The sequence below is a fragment of the Haematobia irritans genome, chromosome 3 (assembly GCF_050003625.1).
Source record: "Haematobia irritans isolate KBUSLIRL chromosome 3, ASM5000362v1, whole genome shotgun sequence".
NCBI classification, from domain to species: domain Eukaryota; kingdom Metazoa; phylum Arthropoda; class Insecta; order Diptera; family Muscidae; genus Haematobia; species Haematobia irritans.
In genome coordinates, this window is record NC_134399.1 from 95,078,031 (window position 1) to 95,105,910 (window position 27,880).

The 27,880-nt window shown below is 26.1% G+C and overlaps 1 protein-coding gene and 2 non-coding genes across 4 annotated transcripts; all 3 read right to left on the minus strand.

Annotated features, from left to right (window-relative positions):
* Positions 1 to 2,758: 2,758 nt before the first annotated feature.
* On the minus strand, positions 2,759 to 27,161 carry Bcat (Branched chain amino acid transaminase). 2 transcript variants are annotated; one of them, XM_075302928.1, is made up of 6 exons: positions 26,701 to 27,161; positions 8,160 to 8,588; positions 6,429 to 6,659; positions 4,937 to 5,246; positions 4,509 to 4,663; positions 2,759 to 4,425 (listed from the first exon to the last, which is right to left on the minus strand). In XM_075302928.1, the coding sequence occupies exons 1-6, from the start codon at positions 26,728 to 26,730 to the stop codon at positions 4,237 to 4,239; spliced, it is 1,344 nt and encodes a 447-aa protein (XP_075159043.1). In that variant the 5' UTR covers positions 26,731 to 27,161; the 3' UTR covers positions 2,759 to 4,236. The 2 variants fall into 2 exon arrangements, with proteins under 2 accessions (XP_075159043.1, XP_075159042.1); XM_075302927.1 differs by lacking the exon at positions 26,701 to 27,161 and adding an exon at positions 19,566 to 19,703.
* Positions 10,122 to 10,261, minus strand: LOC142232451 (U4 spliceosomal RNA). The gene has a single exon (XR_012721133.1). It is a non-coding gene; the product is annotated as a U4 spliceosomal RNA (small nuclear RNA).
* LOC142232450 (U4 spliceosomal RNA) lies at positions 13,638 to 13,777 on the minus strand. Its single transcript, XR_012721132.1, has one exon. It is a non-coding gene; the product is annotated as a U4 spliceosomal RNA (small nuclear RNA).
* Positions 27,162 to 27,880: the final 719 nt, after the last annotated feature.

Sequence of the window (27,880 nt, forward strand, 5' to 3'; positions counted from 1 at the left end):
GTGTGGGATTCCACACAAGTTGCAATCGAAGTCTCGGCGGAATTCGAACGCGGACCCCATGATATTATGTGTTTCATAGTCAGCGATTGTTAACCGATATTTATTTTCAAAACGTTAGAAATTATGAGAGTTGTACGATTATCATTACTGGTAATGATAATAGAAATTACTTTTGGTCTACACAGGTGAGTTATTATGTTTAAATCCCCGCTAATGTGGTAAGTAATAAGCTTATTATTACCGGTAATTGTGGAGGAATCACTAGTGGTTACCCAGTTCTTGGTGGGATCTAGTGCATGAAATCGGTACGCTAAGTCTTTGTATATGTTGGTGCCCCGTTACTCAAGGAGTGAGGTTGTAAATTGTATTGTACACACAAAAAAAAAATTTCTGATTCAATCACCAAATTAAATGATCCAATTAATTTTTTAATTGAAATGTCTTCAATCACGAAAATGATAGTATCAATCACAGTTTTAATTGGGCATAGAAAAAATTCTTGATTAAAAAATTAATTGATTTTTTCAGCAAATTTCAATTAATTTTTTAATTGATTCACTTAAAAATTTAATTGATGTTGATTGCGAAACTCAATTAATTTATTAATTAAAAAAGATAACTATTTTTAATTACTTTCTGAATTGGCTTAGAGTTTTTATTTGGATTAACAAATGATTGTTTGAAATACATTTCTAATTAAAACTTAAAAAAATCAGCACTTTTTTAACTGAATTAATCTTCCGAATTTGATTAAAAAGTTAATTGTATCAATTAATTTTTTTAATTAAAAATTTTAAAATTTTCAATCATTGACTTAATTAACTTAATGTTTCTATCATGATTAAAAAGTTAATTGTATCAATTAATTTATTAATTGAAAAAAATTCCAACTTCAATTAACTTTTTAATTGGAAATATTTTGGTGATATTTTTTTCTGTGTAACCTTATCTTAACTGTGAATTAGTATATCACAAAATTTAAATAAATTACAGGGTAGTTGACACGAAGTGTTACTTGTTACTACACGCAGAGAAGAAACATGATTGTCACAATCGTATTCGAAGAGCAAAATAATATGATAGGAGCTATTTTTGCGGCGACCATGTAACATTTCACCTGCAACCATAAAATTGTCTTCATTTAAAATGTTATTATAATTTTGTTTGAATCAAAAGACAATGGTCACGATCTAAAATGTTATGGTATTATTCGTCAAAAATGCTTTTCTTCCAGTTAAAAGAACATGATCACAACCTAAAATGTTTTGATCTTTATGAAAAAACTTTTTTGTCGTCGAAAAAAAGATTCCACTTGAGAAAAGAAAACATAAAATGAACATTATTTATTTCACTTTATTTATTTATAAACTAATTCGTTGTTTATTTGTATTTATAATGTCGTACAAGCAAACATCACATATTTTTACACACTCTATTTCGGTTCAATTTCAACAATAAGTAATTATTCCATATTTACTTCGTGCCCATCAAATGTACCAACGCAGACATCATGTAACTGCAAATAAAAATAAATTATACCATATATCAAAATGCAGAACAAAAACAGGTACATTTTTTCAATTACACTTTCCTTTTTGGTATTCACATAAAACCACGTGCCACTTCTGAATAAATAAATTAACACAAAACACAGTAATTCCGTATTCTCCGTCCATTCCAAGAAACAATCAACACAAGACTGACGGGCAAAATGAAAATCATGTGTACCTGCTCAATGTTTTTATAAAATTCTTTTTGCTGCAAAAAAAAATTAAAAAATTAAATGGTCACGAAAACAATGTACATGGTCTATACGCAACCTATAAAAATACTTTTTTCTCTGCAAAAAAGTAAAAAAATTGAATGGTCAGGTACATGATTTTACCGACCATGTAATGGTCTCAAATTCTATCATTTAAATAATAGAACATATTTGCGGCATTTGAAAACCATTTAAATGCTTATTGCCAACATATATTTTTCTCCGCTCGAAAATTATTTTTACAATGACAAAATACATGGGCTTCGCGACAATTACATACTCTAGATAAGCATTACATGGATGCGACAACCATGTCCAAACATGTTTTTTTCTGTGCGTGTATCAGCTGTTCGATATTTGTTTTATTGGCAGCTCAATATGATGTTTACAAGCCATTAAAAGCCGTTTAAGTTTTTTTGAGGAAGTTATTCGGGTAGTTCTTATAACATTCTTTTGCCCACACAGAAGGGACAACTTTTCACGGAATTTTTTATAGTGCAAGAGAATGGAATCTTTTTATTGGCGAAAGAAGGATTTGAAAAACCCAATTCAATCTTTTATTTTTAATTTTTAATATGTTTTCTATATGCTTCATAAGTATAGGGAGTTGAAGTAGCATGAAAAGCCATCATACTCAATAAAAAAGTTTACTTGGATCCAAAGATTTTGACTTTCTCTTAAGGATTTTCGTATTGATTCCGAGCTAAAAATGCGGCTTCTTTAAAATAAATACATTTTTTAACGGCCTATCTGGCCTTAATTCTAGGATCAATAGAATTAAAATTAGGATTCAGATCTCATGGGGGGAATCGAAGCGGAATGTGAAATCTATTTGAAGGGAAATCAAGAACATGCCCAAGTGTATACTTCATATGGTCGGAAATCGATATTTCGGTGTGCCACAAACTAATAACCTTGTTATAAACTCCTCAAAAACGTTCTTCAGACAGAACTGTGAAATATGAATCCCAATTAAAAAAATGACAACTTCTCATATTTATTGCTGTTGAAAACATAATTTTCACATGAATAAAATTTATTATTGAAATTACGTATTAAGTTTTTTTTCTGTTGACACTTACGATCTACAAAACGACAAACAATTGTTTTACAATTACAATTATATATATAGAGGACACATACCTAATTTTTTACTTTTGAACATAATACACCCACCCAAGTATACAAGAGGTGTTGAATACAAACAAAACTTAGGACACAAACAAATGTTTTTTTACAGCCTACATTTAGGATTAATGATAGGAGATATCAACATTAAACCACCATAGAGGAACAATTATGGGGTCTCCTTTGTTGAATGAACATGAATAGAACATTCTAAAAATTTGAACTTAAAAATATAAATAAATGCACTTGTTCTGGTACTTGAGAAAAAAATCATAAGATTTCATTTTGTATTTTTTTTGTTTTGGATTTTTTCCATAAAATATTTATTTTCCAAGAATTTACAGAAAAAAAGCAACAAGGGAAGACATTCTCTCTTTAGTGTTTTTCTTTTTTCATTTTCTTATTTTTTTTTTTTTTTGATTCCATATAATATACAACATACAAATTATAGCCCCTGAGTATAAAAACTAAATTATTTTTTTAAGCATATCTATGTATGTAGGTTACTATCATATATATATATACACAAAAATTTGGTAGGGAAATGCAAAGGGGGAGTTTTTTTGTTTTTTATGATATGTTACGATAATGTATACAAATATCAAATGTATGCGATATTATTATTTTTAATCCTAAATCGCAGGTAGCCACTTTTTATGTCTAGTAGCTTTACTAGATGTATATGGTACATTTAAAAAATAAAGTCGTTATTAGGAAAGGAAAATATTTACAGCATTAAATTTAAATTAGGCAAAAAAATAAATAGGTTTCTCTAAATTTACATTTAAAGAAAAGTCGAATAAAGGCGAAAAACAATAGAACTGTAGTCCCTTGATCTTTGTCTAAATATATATAATTTATATATATATATAAATTTATACTATATAAATATAATTAGGCACTTAACAATTACTATATAAAAAAAATTATGATTTTTATGTGTATTTTTTTAAATGCTTAAAAAATTCGAGAATTTTTCTTATTTTTTTCTGTCACACATTCGTTGTTGGGTTTAATTCATTTTGACTTAAGACTTAAAACTATCTTCACAATAATAACAATCACATCATCATTGTCAAGGTTAATGTGGGATGAACAACTTTTTGTTTTTCGCCTTTCTACAAAAGTATCCTAGTTAAACTCTATAACTATGAACTTATAACTATAGTTCAGCTAACTAAAAGCTATTAATACACAAAGTTTCTGTTGTTGTGGTTTGTGGTAAGCAATTTGTTTCTGTTTCTGTTTTTGTTTTTTTTTTTCATTTTGGGATAAAATCTTTTCTCTCCTTGAATAGAATGGAACGAAATCATATTTCCTCGTAAAAGTCTATGATTTCATTGCATTCATTCAATGACAACAGACCAGGGATGTTCCACTTTGCCGTATTGGATGTCCATTAATGTTTCGCGGATGGTTTCATGTACTGGTTTCTCTTGTTCCATGGTGGGGATATAAAGGTCCTTGCCCATATAGCTGATGCGATTAACAGGGCTAACTACACAGGCTGTACCAGTACCAAACAATTCAAGTAACTATTTGCAAAAAATAAAAAATAAAATTTAAAACAAATTATTAGTTTGACCTATAATTTTAGTTTAGTTTCAGCTAATCTTACCCTTCCTTGATTTAGAAGATTCTCAATATCATGCATGTTGAATTTTTCTTCGGTAACCTTGAATTTACCCCATTGGCGGGTTAAGGCCAAAATTGAATCTCTGGTAATACCAGGCAAAATTAAACCATTCAAGGGGGGTGTTCTCAATTCCTTTTCTGAAAACAAAGCGACGCAAAGAAATTAAGTACAAGGAATATTTAATTTATTTATAATTTAATTTTAAATTTAATTTTAATTTTAATGTTAATTTAAATTTAAATGTAAATTTTAATTTTAATTTAAATTTAATTTAAATTTTAATATTCATTTTAATTTCAATTTTAATTTAAATTTTTATTTTTAATTTAATTTAATTTTAATTTTTAAATTTAATTTAGTTTTATCAACCATTTGGACCATGGTTTCGTTTTTTTTTTTTGTATAATTACCTCCATTTTCATTGATGAAGAACATGAAAATATTCATGGTACCGACTTCAGTCAATTGATGGTCATCACCATACAACCACAACACCTGTTGCAGTCCTTTGCGGGAAGCCTCTTTTTGTACATTAATTGTGGGTGCATAATTCGAACCCATTTTACGATTACCAGCACCACCGGGCCAGGCTCTGGTGTAGCTGGGATCAGCCAATAGTGAAACGGCACCGGTATCATCTTCACTCTTGAAATAGCTACCTACAGGGCTAAGGATGGCATACAAAAGGGCAGAATCGGAGGCAGCAACACCCAAGGTAGGCTAGAAATACCAAAAAATTACGAATAATTAAAATGATGTTTTTCAAAATTGAAAAAAATTGTATATCATGTTAGCCTGATACCGAAACAGGCAATTGACGTCCAAATGCATTATATCTAATTATACAATTATTTTTCGAGCTTTATGGACAGATATAGATTAAGGAACATGGTTAATAGAGCCATTGAAAAGAAAACGCCAGATACAAATCTATACACGCCTGGGCTGTACATGTTTCGGTTCGGGCGAATGAACCTTTCCACAGCCTTTAGTATAGATCTGGCTGGGAGAGATAACTCAATTTTGGGCCCTTATGGAGAAGACATTTTGGGAATTTTCCTCTTACAAATTGAATCATCTTTTCTCCCACTGTACATCATCTTTTCATATAACTTACAAGTCCCTTAATCTTATTTTTATTTCGTTTTGTTACATAGTAATGCAACAATACGAAATGTATTTTTAGAAAGCTAATTTGTTAGGATTCAATTTGTTAGGATGGTGAACAGTCGAACAATTAAATACGAGAGGCAATTTTCTGAAAACATTATTTCTTTGATGCGAAACGATATTTGGGACAAACAAACTTCTTTTTAATTGATTTTTATTTTTAATTATCTAGAAATCCGAAATTACTGTGGCCATATTTATGTCAAACGAATTTAAATTGGTTTGGAATAAAATATGTTAGTGCCAAAAAAAAATTGGTAAAATAAAATTTAGTTTTATAGCAAATGAAGAAATCTTTTAAAGAAAATATATATAACTAAGAAAAGGCTATAAAGTTTTCATCCAGCTGAAGAAAATTATCCAAGAATTTAAATTAGATCCGAGACAAATGAATTACATTCGAAAAATTTGGAAAATTATACAAAAATTGTTCTCACCACAAACATAGTTTTCATTTCTCCGAAACGTAAAATTTCACAACGATAATGTTTGAGACAAAAAACAAAATTCGTTTCGTAGCAACTTATAGTTTTTTAATAAACGATTTTCTCCAGTGAATTTTATTAGATACTAAGGAAAATTTTACTTATAGTTTTTTAATCAACGATTTTCTCCAGTGAATTTTATTAGACACTAAGGAAAATTTTTTGCTAACAAAATTGTTTTTCGTTTGGAAGCAACCATTTTATTGTTCTGAGAATTCATGCATGTTTTTTCTATCTAAATACTTACATCAATACCAATAAGGGTGGGACGAATGTATAAACTGGCAGCTTCGGTGTGTGGTACCCATTCCGAGTCAATGGTGAGCAATCGGGATAGGCATTTGACAAATTCTTCACCCTCAAATGTGGGTAAACCGGAACGTTTGGCAGCCAAATTCATGCGATTCATATTCATATTGGGACGGAATATGCGAATTTTATCATCAACACCGCGATAAGCTTTCATGCCTTCGAAAAGCTAAAAAAAAAATTATTAAAAAGGGAAAATATTATTAATATTATTAATCAATAAATAATGAATGTAACATATTGGGTTATTAGGTCATTCCATTTGTACAAGCAAATATAATATTTTTCTATCCGGCGGATCTAATCAACTGATAATTTTATATTATAGATTAATAGGATTTTCCTATTTATGGGAGTTTTGTTTTTTACATAAATATCAAGAAAACAAAATTCTAAAAAATACACATTGGAATTTGTTAACATTTAACATATTTTCCTTATGGAACTGATAAGTTTTTGCTGACTTAATTTAAAAAAAAAAAATCACGTGTTGCTGACCCCCTATCAATTGTCTTCACAATCTCTAAATTATTACGTGTACAAAAATGTTTTAATAGGTTCAGAATCATTTCTTCTCGTTGCTAGGTCAAGTATCTGACATTGCATTTTAATTGTGATAGCAGTGCAACTTAGTGAAAGCTGTGTACTAAAATTGTTTTTATACATTCTTGTATTACGAAAGTATTTTTATTTTTTTTGTTAAACAAAGAAAGTTGAATACAATTTCAAAGTGCAATGGCCATAATCAAACTTTGGGCGAAGTTTAATGGGTCAAGTCAAGTAACACAGGTGAATTAATAAGTTTTTTGGGCAATATGTGCAAAATTCTTAAATCAATTTTTGGGTATTTTCATTAAAATTTTAGAGTAATAGCTCCATTATTCAAGGCTGAATTAAAAAACGCTTCCTTAGGTTAGGTTAGGTTAGGTGGCAGCCCGATGTATCAGGCTCACTTAGACTATTCAGTCCATTGTGATACCACATTGGTGAACTTCTCTCTTATCACTGAGTGCTGCCCGATTCCATTTTAAGCTCAATGACAAGGGACCTCCTTTTTATAGCCGAATCCGAACGGCGTTCCATATTGCAGCGAAACCACTTAGAGAAGTTTTGAAACCCTCAGAAATGTCACCAGCATTACTGAGGTGGGATAATCCACCGCGGAAAAACTTTTTGGTGTTCGGTCGAAGCAGGAATCGAACCCACGACCTTGTGTATGCAAGGCGGGCATGCTAACCATTGCACCACGGTGGCTCCCAAACGCTTCCTTAGTTTAAGGACAAGAGTTTTTTGGGTATGCATTTGTATGATGGGAAGTTTACAAAATGTTCTCCTTTTGATCATTTCCAATATTTCAGAAAAAATAAATAAATTGCCTTTTATATGAAAAAACAAAATTTTTAAGATATATTTTATAATGTACTTGGTAACTTTATAAAATCAAAAAAATTAATATTTTTTATGGTAGATTTTTTTAAATTTTTTTAAATATTTTAGATTTTTTAACCTTCAGTTGAAATTATTCGAACTAACTAAAAAATTATTTAAATCATCAATTAAATCCGACATTTTTTACTTTGATATTTCTTTCATTATAGTTTTTAAAAATTTTTTAAATTAAAATTATAATCCCTTTTTTAGCTAATTTTATTCCGTTGCTCTTACTTACCTCAACGGCATAATGTAATACTTTAGCTGCAGGATGCATTACAAGATTTTCCAATGGTGTAATTTGAGGTTGTTGCCAACCGCCCAAACTTTTATGCCAATAGATTTTCAACATGTGATCGGTGAAAAGTTTACCAAAGCCCAATTCTTCAGCATTATCGGGTTTCGGTTGCAATTGTTGGGGTGTGGCCAAACGCACTGTCAACGCTGACGCTGAGAACTGTTGGCCAACATCATCGTCATGGACAATTGGTTCAGGTACTGTTGTCGACAATTGAGATGTAAATGATTTGGATATTTGAAAATCAGCATCTAATTGCCCCTTTTGTTGTTTTTGTTGTTGTTGCTGTTGTTTTATCGACTGATTGCTGCACATACGAATCGATTGTTCGATAATGCGAATCAAACGATGTTGATTGCGGAAGAGATCCTGAAAGAGAGAAGAAAAGGAGAGAGAGAGAGAGGTATTATAGATGAGTAAATGAGAGATTATTAAGAAATAAATTGAGTTGAGTGGTGGAAATGCTTTGGCTGATCTAATTTAATATAATTCATTTTAATTTTATTTAATAATTTAAGTAAATTTAATTCAATCAACAAGATTTAATGAAATTTAGATTAATCCGTTATAATTTAAAAAAAGTTTTTAATTATTTGATTCAAATTAAGGCTAATATAATTTATTTTAAATTATTTATAAATTTTATTTATTTATGTATTTTTATTTTTATTTAATAAAATTTAATTACTGTATAAAAATAATTTAAACAAGTTACGTCAATTTCAACATAAAAAATAATAAAAATCCACATTATTCATATGGAAGCACATTAAAACTTTAGCCAATGACTAAAAAAATATTTTAAATTGTTAATCATGTGATAACATATTGAATATCAAGATAATACATTAAAAATAAATTATCCTTTATGGAATTTCATTTGAAAAGGGTCAATCAATGTTACCAGTATTTTTCTGGCTCTTGTCCTCAAACTATGATGTTTTCGTCCCCAAAAATCCCCAATTTAAATTTGACAATTTGACAAAAGGTTCTATATAGAAATACAATTTTGACAAAATTTTCTATATAGAAATAAAATTTTGAAAAATTTTTCTATAGAAATAAAATTTTGACAAAATTTTCTATAGAAATAAAATTTTGACAAAATTTTCTATAGAAATAAAATTTTGACAAAATTCTCTATAGAAATAAAATTTTGACAAAATTTTCTATATAGAAATAAAATTTTGACAACATTTTCTATAGAAATGAAATTTTGACAAAATTTTCTATAGAAATAAAATTTTGACAACATTTTCTATAGAAATACAATTTTGACAAAATTTTCTATAGAAATAAAATTTTGACAAAATTTTCTATAGAAATAAAATTTTGACAAAATATTCTATAGAAATAAAATTTCGACAAAAAAATACAATTTTGACAAAATTTTCTATAGAAATAAAATTTTGACAAAATTTTCTATAGAAATAAAATTTTGACAAAATATTCTATAGAAATAAAATTTCGACAAAAAAATACAATTTTGACAAAATTTTCTATAGAAATAAAATTTTGACAAAATTTTCTATAGAAATAAAATTTTGACAAAATATTCTATAGAAATAAAATTTCGACAAAACTATAGAAATAAAATTTTTGCAAAATTGTCTAATTTTGGCAAATTGAATTTTGCCAAAATTTCCTATAGAAAAAACATTTTCGTAAAAAAAGATTAAACCGATTTCTCAAAAAATCCCCAAATTTATGGAAATTCCCCGCCAAATCCCCAACTCAAAAATTTCGTCCCAATTCACGAAAAATATCCCCAATCTAGGGGAAAATCCCCAACACTGGGACCAATCATACGAATACTGCCATACGAAGCAGCTAGGCAACGGAGGAGCAATATTTCTTCTTATAAACGAAATCATCTTTTCATTTTAAATTTATTATTAATCAGCCCTCTCGGGCTTCCAAAAATTGCCGTAGTGGACGGTATTTCACGTCCCCATGGCGGGGTATTGGTTAAAGTTTTCAACTAGCAATAATCGCTCCTCAGTAGAACTTCATTGGTTACGATATCGCCTCTGCGCAAAGCTAACGATCATATAAAAATCTTAACGATATAAACATTATTGCGCATGAAATTAATGTGAATTATTATCATATTAAAGGTAGAGGAGAAAATATTTGAAACACTGAAGTAAGGAGACAATGTGAAAGATGATACACAATGATCTCCATTCTCTGAGACAGCTTGGTTGTAAATCAGGTATTTTAGGGGTGCATGGGTTGATCACACAAGGGTGGCAATTAAGGGAAGAAAAAAAATGCCTTTAAGATATGTGGCTCGTATGATAGACATAGATAATAGCAGTACTACAATTATTAGGGCATAAGAACAAGCATATTTAATATTATTTTTGTAATTTTTAAAGATTTTCTTTTACATTCTATATTTATTATATTTTAAAATTTTATTTCCTATATTCTTATTTCCATTTTTGTTGTATATTTAATCCCATAGGATTAAATAAACAAAAAATGTACTAACTACGTTCAATTTATTCAAGTTCCTGATTTATTTAATCCAATTAAGAATAAAATAAATTGTTGAAATTGCAATTGTTTAAATTTATTCCGCGATATACGTTTCGAGTTCAATGTTCAAGATTTTTTTGTACAATGCATTTAAATACTATATAATTTTATTACGCCGTTGATTCCCAATTTTGTTCCCCCATAAATATTCATTTATGTTGTACCTATACATTTCTTTATCCACAATGAAATTCTAAAATGTTTATATGATGTGGAAATATCTATAATATATTTATAAAAAAAACCAAAACAGATTTTTTTCATGCTAACGTGTGGAATTATTCTCTTTTTTTAAATTTTTAGATTTTTTTAATATTGATATCCGTTATGTTTATTATTAGAAAATTTTAATGTATACTGTTTATTTTAATTTTAATATTTTAATTTCAATATTTTAATTTTAATATCTCACAATTATTTTCAATATTTTTTATTACTTTATCTTTCTGTACAAAAAAGATGTAAATAAAATTTTAAATTTATTTTTTTTAAGTATTTAATCAATTGCCAATTTCCTTATAAGCTCCAATTACGATATGGTATTTTAGTATTGTTTGCTGTCTTTTTTGAAAATTTAAAGCTAAAGTCAATTGTAAAGAAAGTCATAAAGAGTATTGATTTCCAGTTTATAAAAATAAGAATTTTTGCACGTGTTTCTGGAAAAGTTCGTGCTTTTATACTAATTACCGGGTATCATACACGCAATGTTTTACGTCTTACCAATATTATTAAAATATTCAAAGACTTTTACACTATTTCGCAAAAATAAAATAGATCTCAGGGAAACCTTTATTTGGCAAATTTTTGTTTAACAATATAGTTTTTTTTATTTTTAAATCTAATTTAGAAAAATAAAATTCTAAAAGGAATTTTTTTGAAGCAGAATCTATAAAATAAATAATTGTCAGGTGGTTTTCAATATACATAAAAATATTTAAAAAAATATTTAAAATTTAATTGAATAAAAAATTCTTATATATAAATTTTATTTGAAAATTGTATAGAAATTTCAATTTCTAACATATTAAATTTCTATATGTTACCAAATTTTAATGTCGTATAATTCTTTTTATTTTCATGATTTTTTTATGATTTTTACAATACATAAAACTTTCCCTTTTTTCCAATTCTCATTTAATTTATCTTCTCTTCTATTTCAATTTCCTTTTTTCCATATAAAAATGAGTAAATTTATTAAAAGAAATATTCATAGGAATCTTAGAATTCATAGACATTTTTGATTAAATTATAAAAATAAACAAACAAAGTATATTCACAAATTAAATTGTTCATAAAATTTACTGAAAAGACTTTGATTTTTATATTTTTTTTATTTGTTTATTAATATTATGTTTAATTTTTTATATAATTTTGTGTATTCTTTGCTAACTAGAAAAAACATTGTAAAAATAGTTTTTTATATAAATTTTTTTCAAACGCAGTTATTTGGAAATACTGCACAGAAAAAAAATTCCCTAGTTAAACTAACGTTAAATTTAACTTATTTTTATTGGAAAACATTTTTTTGCTAGTAGTTAAATTTTATTATTTTTTTCGAAAATTTCTACAGCTTAATGAAATCTTACTTTTTCTAAGTATGTCTCAAAAAATGTATGAACTAAACGTGAGTATAAAGTTCAATGACCGTACACATAAGTTCAATATGAACTAAAGCAAACGAAGATTTTCGTACGATTCCCAAAAATAGTAAGAATGAACTACTGTACGGTTAAAATGGTGATGATTTAGCGCCAATGGTTTTCTTCTTTACTTTTAGTTAATTTTTTCTTCTATGAGAGGATGTAATTTCGTGAACTGCAGTTAAAAAATACAACTGGGAATTAAATTTTCCTGGTTTTGACAACGCTTTGAGGAAATCTCAAAATGTGGAGTAAAATTTAGTTAAATTTTCGTGCGAGGTAGTTCATTCTTCCTATGAATTAATTCACTTTTTTCGGTGTGGATTGCTTTAGAAAATTTTTCAAAATTACAATTTTTTAATTTAGTTTAATAGAATTATTATATTAATTAATTAAGTTTTGCAAAATTTTTAATTTAGTTTAATATTTTCATTTTTTTATTTCTACTAAATGACTAATTTTCTAATATGCAATGGAAAATTATTTGAATAAAACTTTTCAGCTGTGAAAATTCAAACTTTAAAATTATTGGACAAAATCATCAACAAATTTATGAAATATTTTAATTCGCTGACTAGTTCCTATATCCAGAACATGTTAACGATTTTTTTCGTCTTAGTTAAATTTAGGAAGAAAAACTTTGACTAATTTTATTAACTAAACAGTATTCATTTTTCTGAATTTAGCATTTTGTCAAATATTTATTTCTATAAAAATAAATATTTAATTTTATCAAAATTTTATTTCTTGAATCATTTTTTAAATGAAATAGCAAACAAATTAAATAAATTCCAAAAAACAGAAATAGGAAAATTCAATTTTTTTTCTTTACACCAAGCGTTTCCACAATTAATTTTTATTTTGGACCAACATTTTTCCAAAATTGGACCAAAAGTCGTGCCAGCGGACCATTTTACCAAATTAAATTAAAATCATTTAAATATTAAAATTTTTCCAAAATTTTACTTCGATAGAAAATTTTGTCAAATTTTTATTTCTATAGAAAATTTTGTCAAAATTTTATTTCTATCGAAAATTTTGAAAAAAGAAATACCGGTTTGACCAAAATCAACCAAATTCCATTTGGTCCGACCATCAGACCAAATTTAGTAATTTTTTTGGACCAATCAGACCAAAATGGCAACCCTGTTTACACCCCCATTTAGTTTTACCATTCCATTAGAATGTACCAAAAACTCTAATATAATATTGCTCACATTTATTAAAATATTAAGCCCTCTCGGGCTTGCAAAAATTGCCGTAGTGGACGGTATTTCACGTCCCCATGGCGGGGTATTGGTTAAAGTTTTCAACTAGCAATAATCGCACCTCAGTAGAACTTCATTGGTTACGATATCGCCTCTGCGCAAAGCTGATGATTGAACAAAAAACCCAATCTTATGAGCATCAGAATATACCAACTAAATGAGAATTACATTCACTCAAGAAAAATAAGCGCCGACATAAATATACACTCTAAAATAATAAACCCATACAATATTCTGGATTCTAACAGATGTTTTGTCATTCTTCTTGAATAGGTAGCCAGTTCAATAAATTTGAGTGAATGCTTGTGTGTGTCAGCATGTCTGTCTGCCTAAACCACTGACTGTGCTCTTGTGCATTCAGCATTATGGGGTGTGTGTTGTTGGTATGTACGGTTTTTTGGCTGGAATTCTTGTTGGTCTAATAATCTTCATGTTCATATGCATGTTTCAAAAAAAGGGTTTCTGTGTTTGTTTGACTCTGGATATTTTGGCAATGATTGTCATTGCTGTACTTTAGTTGCAGCATGCATTTTATATCCACTTTCATATTGATATCTACCCTAATTCCGTAGTATACTAAGTGGTCAGCAATGGTTTATTCATGTTGACTTATTTACAAGATTTTTATAGGGCATACTTCAGCAATTCGAATGTTAATTTTATATTTTATACCATTTGTGCTAAGTTGACTTAGTTTACTATGGATATAAGCTATTAATATCTTGTATGTACTACTATGAGTTTTCTGTAACTGCATGTTGTTGAATGCCCAGAACCATTGTAATGCATTGCATGTGGGTGGATATCATCTATTTTATACATTTCACATTGAAGGTTAAGGATATTTAAACCTTGCATCAAAGTCAAGGGCAATCAGAGAAATGTGAGTAAGGTCTTTTAATCTATGTATGTATGAGAACATTAAGTAAATTTCATTTTATGGTATTCCAGCAAAAAACAGATTACAAAAAAGTACTCAGGAAAAAAGTACCAATGCTAAAATGATCTTTTTCTATAGAAATAAAATTTTGACAACATTTTCTATAGAAATAAAATTTTGAAAAAATTTTCAACAGAAATAAAATTTTGACAAAATGGTCAATAGAAATAAAATTTTGACATTTTCTATTGAAATAAAATTTTGCAAAAATTTTCTACGGAAATAAAATTTTGACAAAATTTTCTGTAGAAATAACATTTTGCAAAAAGTAGAAATTAAGGTTTTTAGAAAATTTTCTATAGAAACAAAATTTTCTACAGAAATATATATTTTTTTTTTTAATTTTCTATAAATATAAAATGTTGATAAAATTTTCTGTAGAAATAAACAATATTATTTTATAGAAATAAAATATTGTCAAAAATTTATATCTATAGAAAATGTTCTAAAAACTTTATTTCTATAAAATAATATTGTTTATTTCTACAGAAAATTTTATCAAAATATATAGAAATGAAAATTTTTACAAAATTTTCTATAGAAAAAACAATTTGACAAAATTTTCTACAGAAATAAAATTTTACAAAAATTTTCTTTAGAAATAAAATTTTGACAAAATTTTCTATAGAAATAAAATTTTGACAAAATTTTCTATAGAAATAAAATTTTGACAACATTTTCTGTAGAAATAAAATTTGCAAAAAATTTCTATAGAAATAAAATTTTGCAAAAAAATTCTGTAGAAATAAAATTTTTAGAAAATTTTCTAAAGAAATAAAGTTTTTAGAAAATTTTCTATAGAAATAAAATTTTGCAAACATTTTCTATAGAAATAAAATTTTGACAAAATTTTCTATAGAAATAAAATTTGCAAAAAAATTCTATAGAAATAAAGTTTTTAGAAAATTTTCTATAGAAATAAAATTTTGACATAATAAAAATTTTGACAAAATTTTCTATAGAAAAACCATTTTGACAAAATTTTCTACAGAAATAAAATTTTACAAAAATTTGCTATAGAAATAAAATGTTGACAAAATTTTCTATGGAACTAAAATGTTGACAAAATTTTCTATTGAAATAAAATATTAACAAAATTTTCTATAGAAATGAAATATTGTCAAAATTTTCTATAAAAATAAAATTTTGATAAAATTTTGTAAAAAAAATCTATAGAAATAAAACTTTGCAAACATTTTGTATAGAAATAAAGTTTTGACAAAATTTTCTATAGAAAAAACATTTTAACAAAATTTTCTATAGAAATAAAATATTGACAAAATTTTCAAAAAAAAAAAACAATCAAATTTTGACAAAATTTTCTATAGAAATAAAATGTTGACAAACTTTTCTATAGAACTAAAATGTAGACAAAATTTTCAAAAAAATAAAATGTTGACAAAATTTTCTATAGAACTAAAATGTAGACAAAATTTTCTATTGAAATAAAATGTTGTCAAAATTTTCTATAAAAATAAAATTTTGATAAAATTTTCTGTAGAAATAAAAAATATTATTTTATAGAAATATAATTTTGTCAAAAATTTATATCTATAGAAAATTTTATTTTTATAAAATAATATTGTTTATTTCTACAGAAAATTTTATAAATTTTTTTTCTATAGAAATAAAAGTTTTTACAAAATTTTCTATAGAAAAAACATTTTGACAAAATTTTCTACAGAAATAAAATTTTACAAAAATTTTCTATAGGAATAACATTTTTACAAAGTTTTCTATAGAAATAAAATTTTGACAACATTTTCTGTAGAAATAAAATTTGCAAAAAATTCTATAGAAATAAAGTTTTTAGAAAATTTTCTATAGAAATAAAATTTTGACAAAATTTTCTACAGAAATAAAATTTTACAAAGATTTTCAATAGAAATAAAATGTTAACAAAATTTTCTATAGAAATAAAATTTTGACAAAATTTTCTATTGAAATAAAATGTTAACAAAATTTTCTATAGAAATGAAATATTGTCAAAATTTTCTATAAAAATAAAATTTTGATAAAGTTTTGCAAAAAAAATCTATAGAAATAAAATTATATTCTTTCAAGTTAAAATCAACAAAAAATTGATATTTATCGTAATTTGCAAATATATTTCCCATGGAAGTGAAAAAGTCAAACTGCACAGATTCAAATAACAGCGGGGATGACATTTTTAATGTTTGTTTCATTATTTTTTACTATTTTGTTATATATGTTATATTCTCTTTTGCGAAATTTAATTGACTAAATTTTAAATTTTCGCTTAAAACGCCTAAATAGCGTATTTTCTAAGATTTTCCCAAAAGAACTGCATCGAAAGTTGAAAAAAATTTATAGAGGATTGCGGGATGAACTTAATAGAAATGCTTGAGGAACAATTTAATTTTTTTTGCTGGAAGTTGAATAATTTTTGGCATATTTTTTTGGAATAGTACATATTTTTTAGATGGAACATTTTACAGAATTTAATAACATATAACATAGTTAAAATTTATTAATTTTTCGTGCTTGCATAGATTGAGGAGAATCTAAATTTAAATAAAATAAATGGTCGCAATATAGTTTAATAAAAAAAATACTTTTTTTTTGTCTGTAATACATCTTAAGCTACCAAGTTATTGCATCAAAATTGGATATATTTGGACAGATTTTGCGTAATTGTTTCTACATATATTATAAATTAGTCTTCCAATATCTGCAACAAAAACATATAAAATTGATATGGACCCAATACTTGGATCGAATAATTGGATTTCCATATTTTTCCACCACATTTAAAAAAACACTACTTCAGATTCGATATATTTAACCCCTTAAATGTACCTTTTAAAATACAACCAGAACAAAAATTCTTACGTTTTAAAATTTTGATCAAGTTCTATGAAATCAACTTTGTTGCACTTAAAACATCATAACGCTATATTTAAAAATATGTTTTTTTAATTTTTTGTTATATCTGTGTACTCTATAGTCAAAATTGAAAATCAAACCTTGACCAAAAAACTACAAATTGGAAGTTAAATAATATTTACCAGAGAGGAAAGAACTTGTAAAAAAATTGTGTGGTATAAAAATATCTCTAATCTCTATAAAAAAATGTTTATTTGTAAATAAAAACATAGTTAAATGCGCACTGAATTTTTTAAGAAACAATCACTATTAAAAAAAAAAAACATATATTTTTTTAAATATGGTATGCAGATGTTCTTTTTTTACCATTTTGCATATTTTTATTTTTCGAAGGGGAAACTTAGAGTTTTTCTTCAAATAACTGGATCCACCGTAATGTCTATAGTCTACAAATCTCCTCATGATTTTATGAATGAAGGAAAAAGTTTTCTATGAATGAAAACCTATTGTATAATTAATGACTATAATATCTTGTTTATATTATAGTTTTTTTATTGTATTATTATCGTTGATAAGATTATTCTACTACTGTTACTGTTATTTCACTGCTTCATAGGAGTATAATTTAATTGTTTATTTATACTTGAAATAATCAAAACCAACATATAGTAAAAAAAAAGGTAGTAGTAAAGAAATTAGTAATTAATTAGTAATAAAACAATAACATTGGATTTATGGGGGTAAACAATATATATTTTTTTAATAGTCATTGGAATAACAATATTTAATAAAATTTAGAAAAATAGGAAAACATTCACTAGGCATTTTATGACGGAATTTGATTTTCGATATATTGAAGTGGGAAAATAGTAAAAGGCTTGGACTTCGATGACCACACAATTTTAGGCACCAAATTATAGGGGAGATTTATAAGGGTGAAATAGTTAAATGAGGGCGTATTTAATAACCGTTCCTGATAACCACACGCAGAGAAGGAATATGATCACCTCAACCATGTTTCAAGAGCACAATGTTATTTTTGAATGGTTACCATGTAACATGTTTATGGCAAAAATGTTCTTTTCTCGCCAAAAATAATATGCTTGCCGATATCAGACACATAATCTCCGAGAAAATAACATGGTTGCGACAAACATGTTACATGGTCACCATTCAAAAATAACATTGTGCTCTTGAAACATGGTTGAGGTGATCATATTCCTTCTCTGGGTGCAGATTTTGACCAGCTGCTATCAGCGTTCTCTAATAGTTTTATACTCTCAATTAAATCAATTTTGTATAAACTTGCATTGGATAAATCCAGTATGCATTGAAGTTAATTTATTCCCGACTAGGTATGAAAGATTATACAACCTAAATTTTAAAAGGGGCATTTTAGTAAAAGGGCATTTTTGTAAAGTAAAGAAAACCATTTTTGATTTGACTGAGATATTGAATCTGAGAATTAAAAATAAAAATTCTTCAAAATTAGGCTAAAACTTATTTTGCAACTTTGGTTTAAAGACTTTGGTTCTGAAAGGAAGATTAGACTTTTTGAATTCAAGTAAACTTTGTTTTGAGTGTGGGTAACCACTTTTGAAAGGTTTCACTGTATATTAATTTTCACACATATGTATATCTATTGTTTATTATTCTTTATTTTTATTTAATTTTTACCACACACTATATATAAAAACAAAAATGATTTTATCTATTACGATTATTTGTTTATGCCGTTTCCTCAGTTGATGATATATTGTTTTTCACACATGTTTATATTTTTCAATTTCAAGTTCATTGTCATTTTACACTTCTCTGCAATATTTATTTTTATTGGCTACATAATTTTTTTCTCGGAAAATCACCAATGCAAGAAAATATTTTGTTTTTATTTACAAAGCGCGGCCAATATAGTATAAATATTCGTATGTAATAAAATAATTGAGATAAATAAGAAAAAAAAAAACCACAACAATTTTATTTTCACATAAACGACTGCCAAATGAACATGTGGTATTCATGTATATAAAAAAAAAAACAAACACAAAAGTAGAAAAACAAATAACATGCATTTCGTTCGGTTATCTATTAAGTAAACAAATATTACGTTAAAACGTGAACCGGAAGAATGATGGATATTTTTGGTAATTAATGCGAAAATATGTTCTTGTATCATTTTTAATGGTTGTAATTATTATTTTTTATTCCTTATTTATTTCTTAGCACTGACTGTTGACACCTGTTATATTCGTCAAAATTTCCCTAAAGAGATTTCCCAATTTATGCTAGGGTTGCCAATGCAGACACACAGAAAAATTCTTATTGATAAATATTAGCTGAGTTCCAAGGCAATAAAGTATTGAGGGAAATTGGTTTTGGTAATATTGTATATTTCCAAGTCTGTTATGAGAATCCAAAAAAGTTTTACTTTTGTATCTTAAATAAGATTAATTAAATTTTTTAAATAAAAATCATTTCCCAATAAACATTAAGAATTACAGAAATTCTTATTTATATTCAATACGCTTCCAAAAACATTTTTCCAAGAATTATGCTAAAATTAAAATTGAAAAATTGTCAAGAATAACGCAATCTTATAAAAAATAGGCATTACCCTTAACAGCAAAAATAAACACAACTTATGAATACATTAGCAAAAGTTTCTCAAATCTTTCAAACCTATTGGAGAATGGGTTGAAGGCAAGCAGTTTGCAAAGCCACAAGAATTTATGTTGATGGCGGGATTTAACCCACGGTTGCCACTCGCGCCAAAAACAATCTACCAAAATTTTACAAAAAAGCTACCAAATAAAAAAATCTATTTTGATTTTTTTTTATCAAAATTTTGTGATTAGTATGAAAAAAAGTTTTTTTTTTCGAAAGAAATATTTTATTATTTTATTTTAGTTATTTCAGTTATTATTTCTACAAAAAGGGAGAACTTACTCAAAATGAAAATTAAAACTTTTAAAAATTATAAATTTGTAGAAAATGTTGTCAAAATTTTGTTTCTATAGAAACAAAACAAATTTTGTCAAAATTTTTTTTCTATAGAAAATTTTGTCATATTTTTATTTCTACAGAAAATCTTGTCAAAATTTTATTACTATAGAAAATTTTGCTACAATTTTACTTTTATAACAAATTTTGTCAAAATTTTATTTCTATAGCAAATTTTGTCAAAATTTTATTTCTATAGGAAATTTTGCAAAATTTTATTTTTATAGAAAATTTTGCAAAATTTTATTTTTATAAAAAATTTTGCCACAATTTTACTGCTATAACAAATTTTGTCAAATATAATTTCTATAGAAAATTTTATTTCTATAGAAAGTTTTGCCACAATTTTACTGCTATAATAAATTTTGTTTCTATAGAAAATTTTGTCAAATTGTATTTTTATAGAAAATTTTGTCAAAATTTTATTTCTAAAGAAAGTAAATTTTGTCAAGGTTTTATTTCTAAAGAAAATTTTGTCAAAATTTTATTTCTAGCTGATGGCCTTAGCAGCCAATGCTACTTTTCCCTTTTCTTTTTTATCATACATTTACTGTATGATTAAAATAAACAATAAATAAATAAATAAATAATTTTATTTCTTAAGAATATTATGTCAAAATTTTATTTTTTTAGCAAATTTTCTCAAAAATGTTTGTTTTTTTTAGAAATTTGTTAAAATTTTATTTCCATAAAAAATTTGACGAAATTTTATTTCTATAGAAAATTTTGTCAAAATTTTACACAATTTTACTTCTATAACAAATTTTGTCGAAATATTATTTCTATAGAAAATTTTGCCGAAATTTTATTTCTATAGAAAATTTTGTCAAAATTTTATTTCCAAAGAAAATTTTATTTCTAAAGAAAATTTTGCCACAATTTTATTCCTATAACAAATTTTGTCAAAATTTTATTTCTATAGAAAATCTTGTCAAAATTTTATTACTATAGAAAATTTTGAAACAATTTTACTTCTATAACAAATTTTTGTCACAATTTTATTTCTATAGAAAATTTTGCCACAATTTTACTGCTATAACAAATTGTGTCAACATTTTATTTCTATAGAAAATTTTGCCACAATTTTACTGCTATAACAAATTTTGTCAAAATTTTATTTCTATAACAAATTTTGTTAAAATTTTATTTCTATAGAAAATTTTGCAAAATGTTATTTTTATAGAAAATTTTGCAAAATTTTATTTTTATAAAAAATTTTGCCACAATTTTACTGCTATAAAAAATTTTGTCAAAATATAATTTCTATAGAAAATTTTGTCAAAATTGTATTTCTATAGAAAGTTTTGCCACAATTTTACTGCTATGACAAATTTTGTTAAAATTTTATTTCTATAGAAAATTTTGTCAAATTTTATTTTTATAGAAAATTTTGTCAAAATTTTATTTCTAAAGAAAGTAAATTTTGTCAAGGTTTTATTTCTAAAGAAAATTTTGTCAAAATTTTATTTCTTAAGAATATTATGTCAAAATTTTATTTTTTTAGCAAATTTTCTCAAAAATATTTGTTTTTTTAGAAATTTGTTAACATTTTATTTCCATAAAAAATTTTGACGAAATTTTATTTCTATAGAAAGTGTTGTCAAAATTTTACACAATTTTACTTCTATAACAAATTTTATCGAAATATTAATTCTATAGAAAATTTTGTCAAAATTTTATTTCTATAGAAAATGTTGCCAACATTTCATTTCTATAGAAAATTTTTCCATAATTTTACTTCTATAATAAATTTTTTCAAAATTTTATTTCTAAAGAAAATGTTTGCAAAATTTTATTTCTATAGAAAATTTGTCAAAATTTTATTTCTAAGGAAAATTTTGTCAAAATTAATTTTTTTTCTATAGAAATTAAGTTTGTCAAAATTTCTATAGACATTAAATTTTGTCAAAATTTTCTTTCTTTTGAAACAAAAATTTTTCAAAATTTATTTTTATAGAAAATTTTACCTAAATTTTATTTTTATAGAAAAATTTGTGTAAATTTTATATATATAGAAAATTTTTTATAAATTTTATTTCTATAGAAAATTTTTTATAAATTTTTATTTCTATAGAAATTATTGTCAAAATTTTTATCCCTAAATGAAATATGTGTAGTACTTTTTAGTTGGAATTTTGTTATGTTTATGATTTATAAAATTAAAAAAAAAATTAGACATGTGGTATATAACAATTTATAAAAGTTTTAAATGTTATATACTTTGTTTATTTTGATTTTTTGTTAAAATTAAACCTGTATTGTTTTGTTTTTCATAATTAAAATGAAGTTCAATTGCATTTGAATTGCAAAAACAATAAAATAAAATACATTTTCGTTAATTTTCAAACACATTTTATTTATATCTAAAATATATTTAAAACTTTTTCCCAGTAATTGTTAAATTTGTCAAAATAAGGCCAAAAATCTCATATCAATTTTAATTTGCGTTCTTTTCGAGATAATTCTTATATATATTTTTTCTTTGTTAAAAGTAAATCATGTTTATGCTGACAAAAATAGATAAAAAACAAACAAGACCATTGACGTCAATGTGAAATACAAAAAACAAATTTATCATTATTTGCGTTTCCAAAAAATATTAGAACTATTTATAAATTGACATGAAGACGACATATTGTGTACTTTCTTCAAGTTTTGTGCGTAGAAAAGTGCCATTTGATTTTTTGTTTTAGTTAAAATTTAAAAATACACGTGTCATTTATAACTGAGTAAGAGGGCCAAAAATCACCGATATAAGAATGCAAAAATCGATATTAGAATTTTAGACAGAAATTATCCCTTGCCTCTCATAAGATGTTCTAAAGAATTGTGTGTAGACCTGATTACAACCAAATTATTATAAAGCATTTTCTTCAAGTGCAAATAAACCCAAATTTATAAAAGGCGTTGCAATATTTTGTCTCACTTCTTTTTTTTATTGGCTTTTAAAGAAAAAATTTAGCGTCAAAATAAAAATTCATGTGTCTAACTTGTCGTTCCTCAGAAAGGAAAAACTCTTCTTTCAGTTTATGAACTCTGACATGACCTACGTTAATAGAGTTTATTGACATGTAATATTGCATAAAGGGTGATTTTTTTAGCTATTATCTTTTTGGCAACACAGGTTTAAATAGCTGAAGCACGTTTCGTATTTTGTTTCACTGTCAAACATCGTCAGTTTGGTCTATGCCAAAATTAGACTAAGCGGATGGACAATTTGTGGTGCGGATGGACAAATGCAGCTCTCAATTCATTGCCTTATTACCATAACGTAATAGATTCAGATGGAGAAAAAAGAAGAGTACCATTTAATGTTTAACTTAAGTAATGAAATTTTGTATAAGGGGATAAGCTACAAAATTAATAATCATAATACTTTCTGTCAGTTATTGAAGATTAAAGTATTTAAAAAAACGACGAGCTGTGTCGTTTGTTATTTAATAGATAAATTCGACAGACATTTTCAGGCTTTCGAAGTCGTTAAGGCATTTAAAAGTAAAATGTACATAAAGATCTTGATTAAAAAATTAACCATGGTATAGTTAAATTAACCATTATTATTTTAATTTTTATAAATGTTCATGGTTAAAAAACCAACCATAGTATAGTTAAATAAACCATTATTATTTTAAATTTTTCAAATTTTCATGGTTAAAAAAATCAACCATGGTATAGTTAAATTAACCATTATTATTTTAATTTTTACAAATTTTCATGGTTAAAAATAATCAACCATGGTATAGTTAAATTAACCATTATTATTTTATTTTTTACAATTTTCATAGTTAAAAAAATCTACCATGGTATAGTTAAATTAACCATTATTATTTTAATTGTTATAGTTTTCATAGTTAAAAAATCAACCATGGTATAGTTAAATTAACCATTATTATTTTAATTTTTACAAATTTTCATGGTTAAAGAAATCAACCATGGTATAGTTAAATAATCCGTTTTATTTTAATTTTTACAAATTTTCATGGTTAAAGAAATCAACCAAGGTATAGTTAAATAATCCATTATTATTTTAATTTTTACAATTTTCATGGTTAAAAAAAAATCAACCATGGTATAGTTAAATTAACAATTTTTATTGTTAAATTCCAGTCAACAAGACAATGTTTAAATTAACCGTATATAACGTAGACGCCAAATAATATTTAGTTATGGTGAAATTTACCTTATATAATGTAAATTTTTTCTCTGTGTTGTTTTTATACTCAAAAGCCTTTTTTTGCCGAATTTTATTATTATTTTTTATACCCTAAACCACATAGTGGTCAGTGTATAATAACTTTGATCTGTCAAAAAATGTGCCTACCAGAAATATTGAGTTTAGACCCCATAAAATATATACACCCAAAGAAATTTGTTAGTAGGGACAGCAGAAATGTCTGCCAAAACAGCAGAAAGTCTGCTGAAAAAGGGACAGCAGTCACTGTTTGCTGAAATAGCAAACATTTCCTGCTATTTTTGAAGCTCGATTAAACTAAAACATGTTTTATTTTGGCTAAAACAAACAAAAATGTCAACTTAGGAGCTATCCTAACATAATTAAAACAATATTTTATGAATATCTAAAAAAATCTGAATATTTATCGAATTGAGGCATAACAGCAAACAAAATGTTTGCTGATCGTATTTAGGAGCTTGTATGTATATTACAGTGCAAAAATATACCAAAAACTACTTTTGGTTCTTAAATATGCTTTGGGGAAAAATTTATAACCTAAAAATTTTATAAATTGTTGTTCATAGAAAAAAGTCTGCTGTTTTTAGCAGACTTTTTTCTATGAGTGTACCGATCGACTCAGAATCACCTCCTGTCCGTTCGTCTGTACATGTATTTGTTGTTCACAGGATTTCGATCGCAATTATTAACCGATTTTGATGAAATGTGGTAAGGGTGTTTTTTGAGTACAAGAACGAACGCTATTGAATTTAGTAAAAATCGGATCAAATTTAGATATAGCTCCCATATATATGTATCGCCCGATTTCGACAAATGGGGTCACGTTGCACTTTTTTTACAAACCGATCGTCGTCAAATTTGGCACAAAGTAATATTTTTCATCACCCTTCAAGTATGTAAAATTTCATTGAAATCGGTTCAGATTTAGATATAGTTCTCATATATATGTATCGCCCGATTTTCCCAAATTTGGCCATAAGTCCCTTATTTATCAACCGATTTTACTCAAAGTTATCCAAATCTAATGTTCTATAGTACTTACTATATGCGCAAAAAAATCATCGAAATCGGTCCAGATTTAGCTATAGCTCCCATATATATGTATAGCCCGATATTGCTAAATTTGGCCATAAACCCCTTATTTATCAACCGATCTTACTCAAAGTTGGCGTACTCTAATCGTCCATAGTACTGACTATATGTGCAAAATATCATTCAAATCGGTTCAGATTTAGATATACCTCCCGTATATTTGTAGCGTCCGATTTGCAAAAACTTGCCTCTTATAACCTTATTCTTGACCATAGTGGTCTCATTTATTAACCGATCTTACTCAAATTTAGTACAAGGTAATCTACTGTTAAATCAAAAAAATTTGCAAAATACAATCCAAATCGGTTCAGATTTAGATATACCTCCCATATATATGTATCGCCCGTTTTTGAAAAAGTTACCCCTTATAACTTTATTTGTGACCATAATAGCCTTATTTAGTAGCCGATCTTACTCTAATTTAGCACAAGGTAACCTTCTATAGTATCCACCAAATCTGGAAAATATCAACCAAATCGGTTCAGATTTAGATATAGCTCCCATATATATGTATCGATCGATTTTTGAGGAAAAAATTTTAAGCGCGAAATAATTTTCATTATTAAGCAATAAGAATTAAGCAATAATAAGACTTTAGTAAATATTCTTATATTTTATTTAACTTTGAATATATTTGAGCGTTATTTTTTTACAAAACGTTATTTTTTCTGTGTATTAAAACAAAAATCAAGTAGACCGCAATTTGTTTATTTTTTTATTCACCTTAAGGTGAAAGATAAACCTCACTATTTGTCTCAATATATCGAGTTTCAGTTTGAGTATTTCATGTGTATTGGCACAAGTATTTTTTTGTATTTTTTTCTCCACTTTTTTTCCATATATATTTTGAAATTTTGATGAATTGAATATTTTTATATAATTATGGCGGTTTTTTCGTATATTTACATTTAATATGTAACAAACGAAAAAACAAAAACATATTACATAGTAAGCTTACCTTAGCATTAATGGCCATTTTGGTAGTCATCTTTAATGAAAGTTGAAATCAAAACTCTTTCGAAAATTAAAGTTGGCAAAAAATATTCAAATTTATTCGTTTCCAGAACTTTCGAAGCACTTGGAAACAAATTGGCAGCGTTGTTATATTTGCTTAAAACTTCGTAGCACTTGAAAGTTACTAAACAAATCAAGAATTATTGTTTTCTTAATTTTTGTTTCAACGGTTCTTGTAGGATTCTTCTTTTTATTTTATATATATTTTGTTAATGGGCACTTTTATTTCGTTTTTTCTCCCACTATTTTTGATTTCAATTATTTTTCTAAAACACACTAGGCTCGTAATTTTATTGCTCGGTTTTTGTGTGATTTACTTATATTTTTTTTTTTCTTTTTAAAAAATTAACGACAATGAATGATGTGCACTAATTTGGTTTTTTATTCCCAATAGATTTTTACACGTCTTAACAGCTCCAAGTTGCGGCAATAACTGAAAAATTCATTCGCTTGAGGCCCGTATCTATAGGTTCTGATTTGAGTCTTGCATACACGGTTGAGGCTGAGCGAAATGCTGACAAGAAAAAAACGTTTATTGCTCAATTTAGTTTTTTCAATGTGTATTGGCTCGCTCGCGCTCACCTCTCATAATCGTGCGAGGAGAATAACAAAGTCAGAGATGCCAATAAAAAAAAAACGACGACACGACTTAGTAGGCGACCGACAAAGTGACATAAAGCAGAAGACTGGGAGGCAATAGTCTTAAGCAACGGTGAATTTTGTGAGATCCGACAGACAATAACGAAGACGGCAGTCGTAACTCGCCGATAAGACCCCTTCCTTGGTTATGCGTCTATTGTGATCATATGGCAAAAAAGGTGGTTTAGAGTTGTTGTTCTTGTTGTTATGCCTTTGCTGACGTTGATTATTAAGACGATGATCGTCGTTGTAGGCACCTACAACGTGGTACACCATCGTCAACGCTCACATACAACTAAAAAAGGGGGCATGGTATCTATGGGATTGTGGGGTTGCTGTTTTTGTTGTTGTTATTGTTCTTTTTAGTACAAATGGGATGGGATTTTGAGTTTTTATATTCTCATGTGGATGATGTTGTTGAGAGTAGTTTTAGTTGTTTTTCCCTTAATTTTTTCTTGTTGATTCTATCTCTTCTGGCGTGCGAC

What these genes read in the sequence shown, in the direction of transcription:
- Bcat (XM_075302927.1), bottom strand. Translation starts at nt 19,634, where the DNA reads ATGATACAAGAACATATTTTCGCATTAATTACCAAAAATATCCATCAT. An exon ending in CTTCATCAATGAAAATGGAG is followed by an intron (nt 4,664 to 4,936) that starts GTAATTATACAA and finishes CTTTGTTTTCAG; the next exon opens with AAAAGGAATTGAGAACACCC. An exon ending in ATCTTCTAAATCAAGGAAGG is followed by an intron (nt 4,426 to 4,508) that starts GTAAGATTAGCT and finishes TTTTGCAAATAG; the next exon opens with TTACTTGAATTGTTTGGTAC.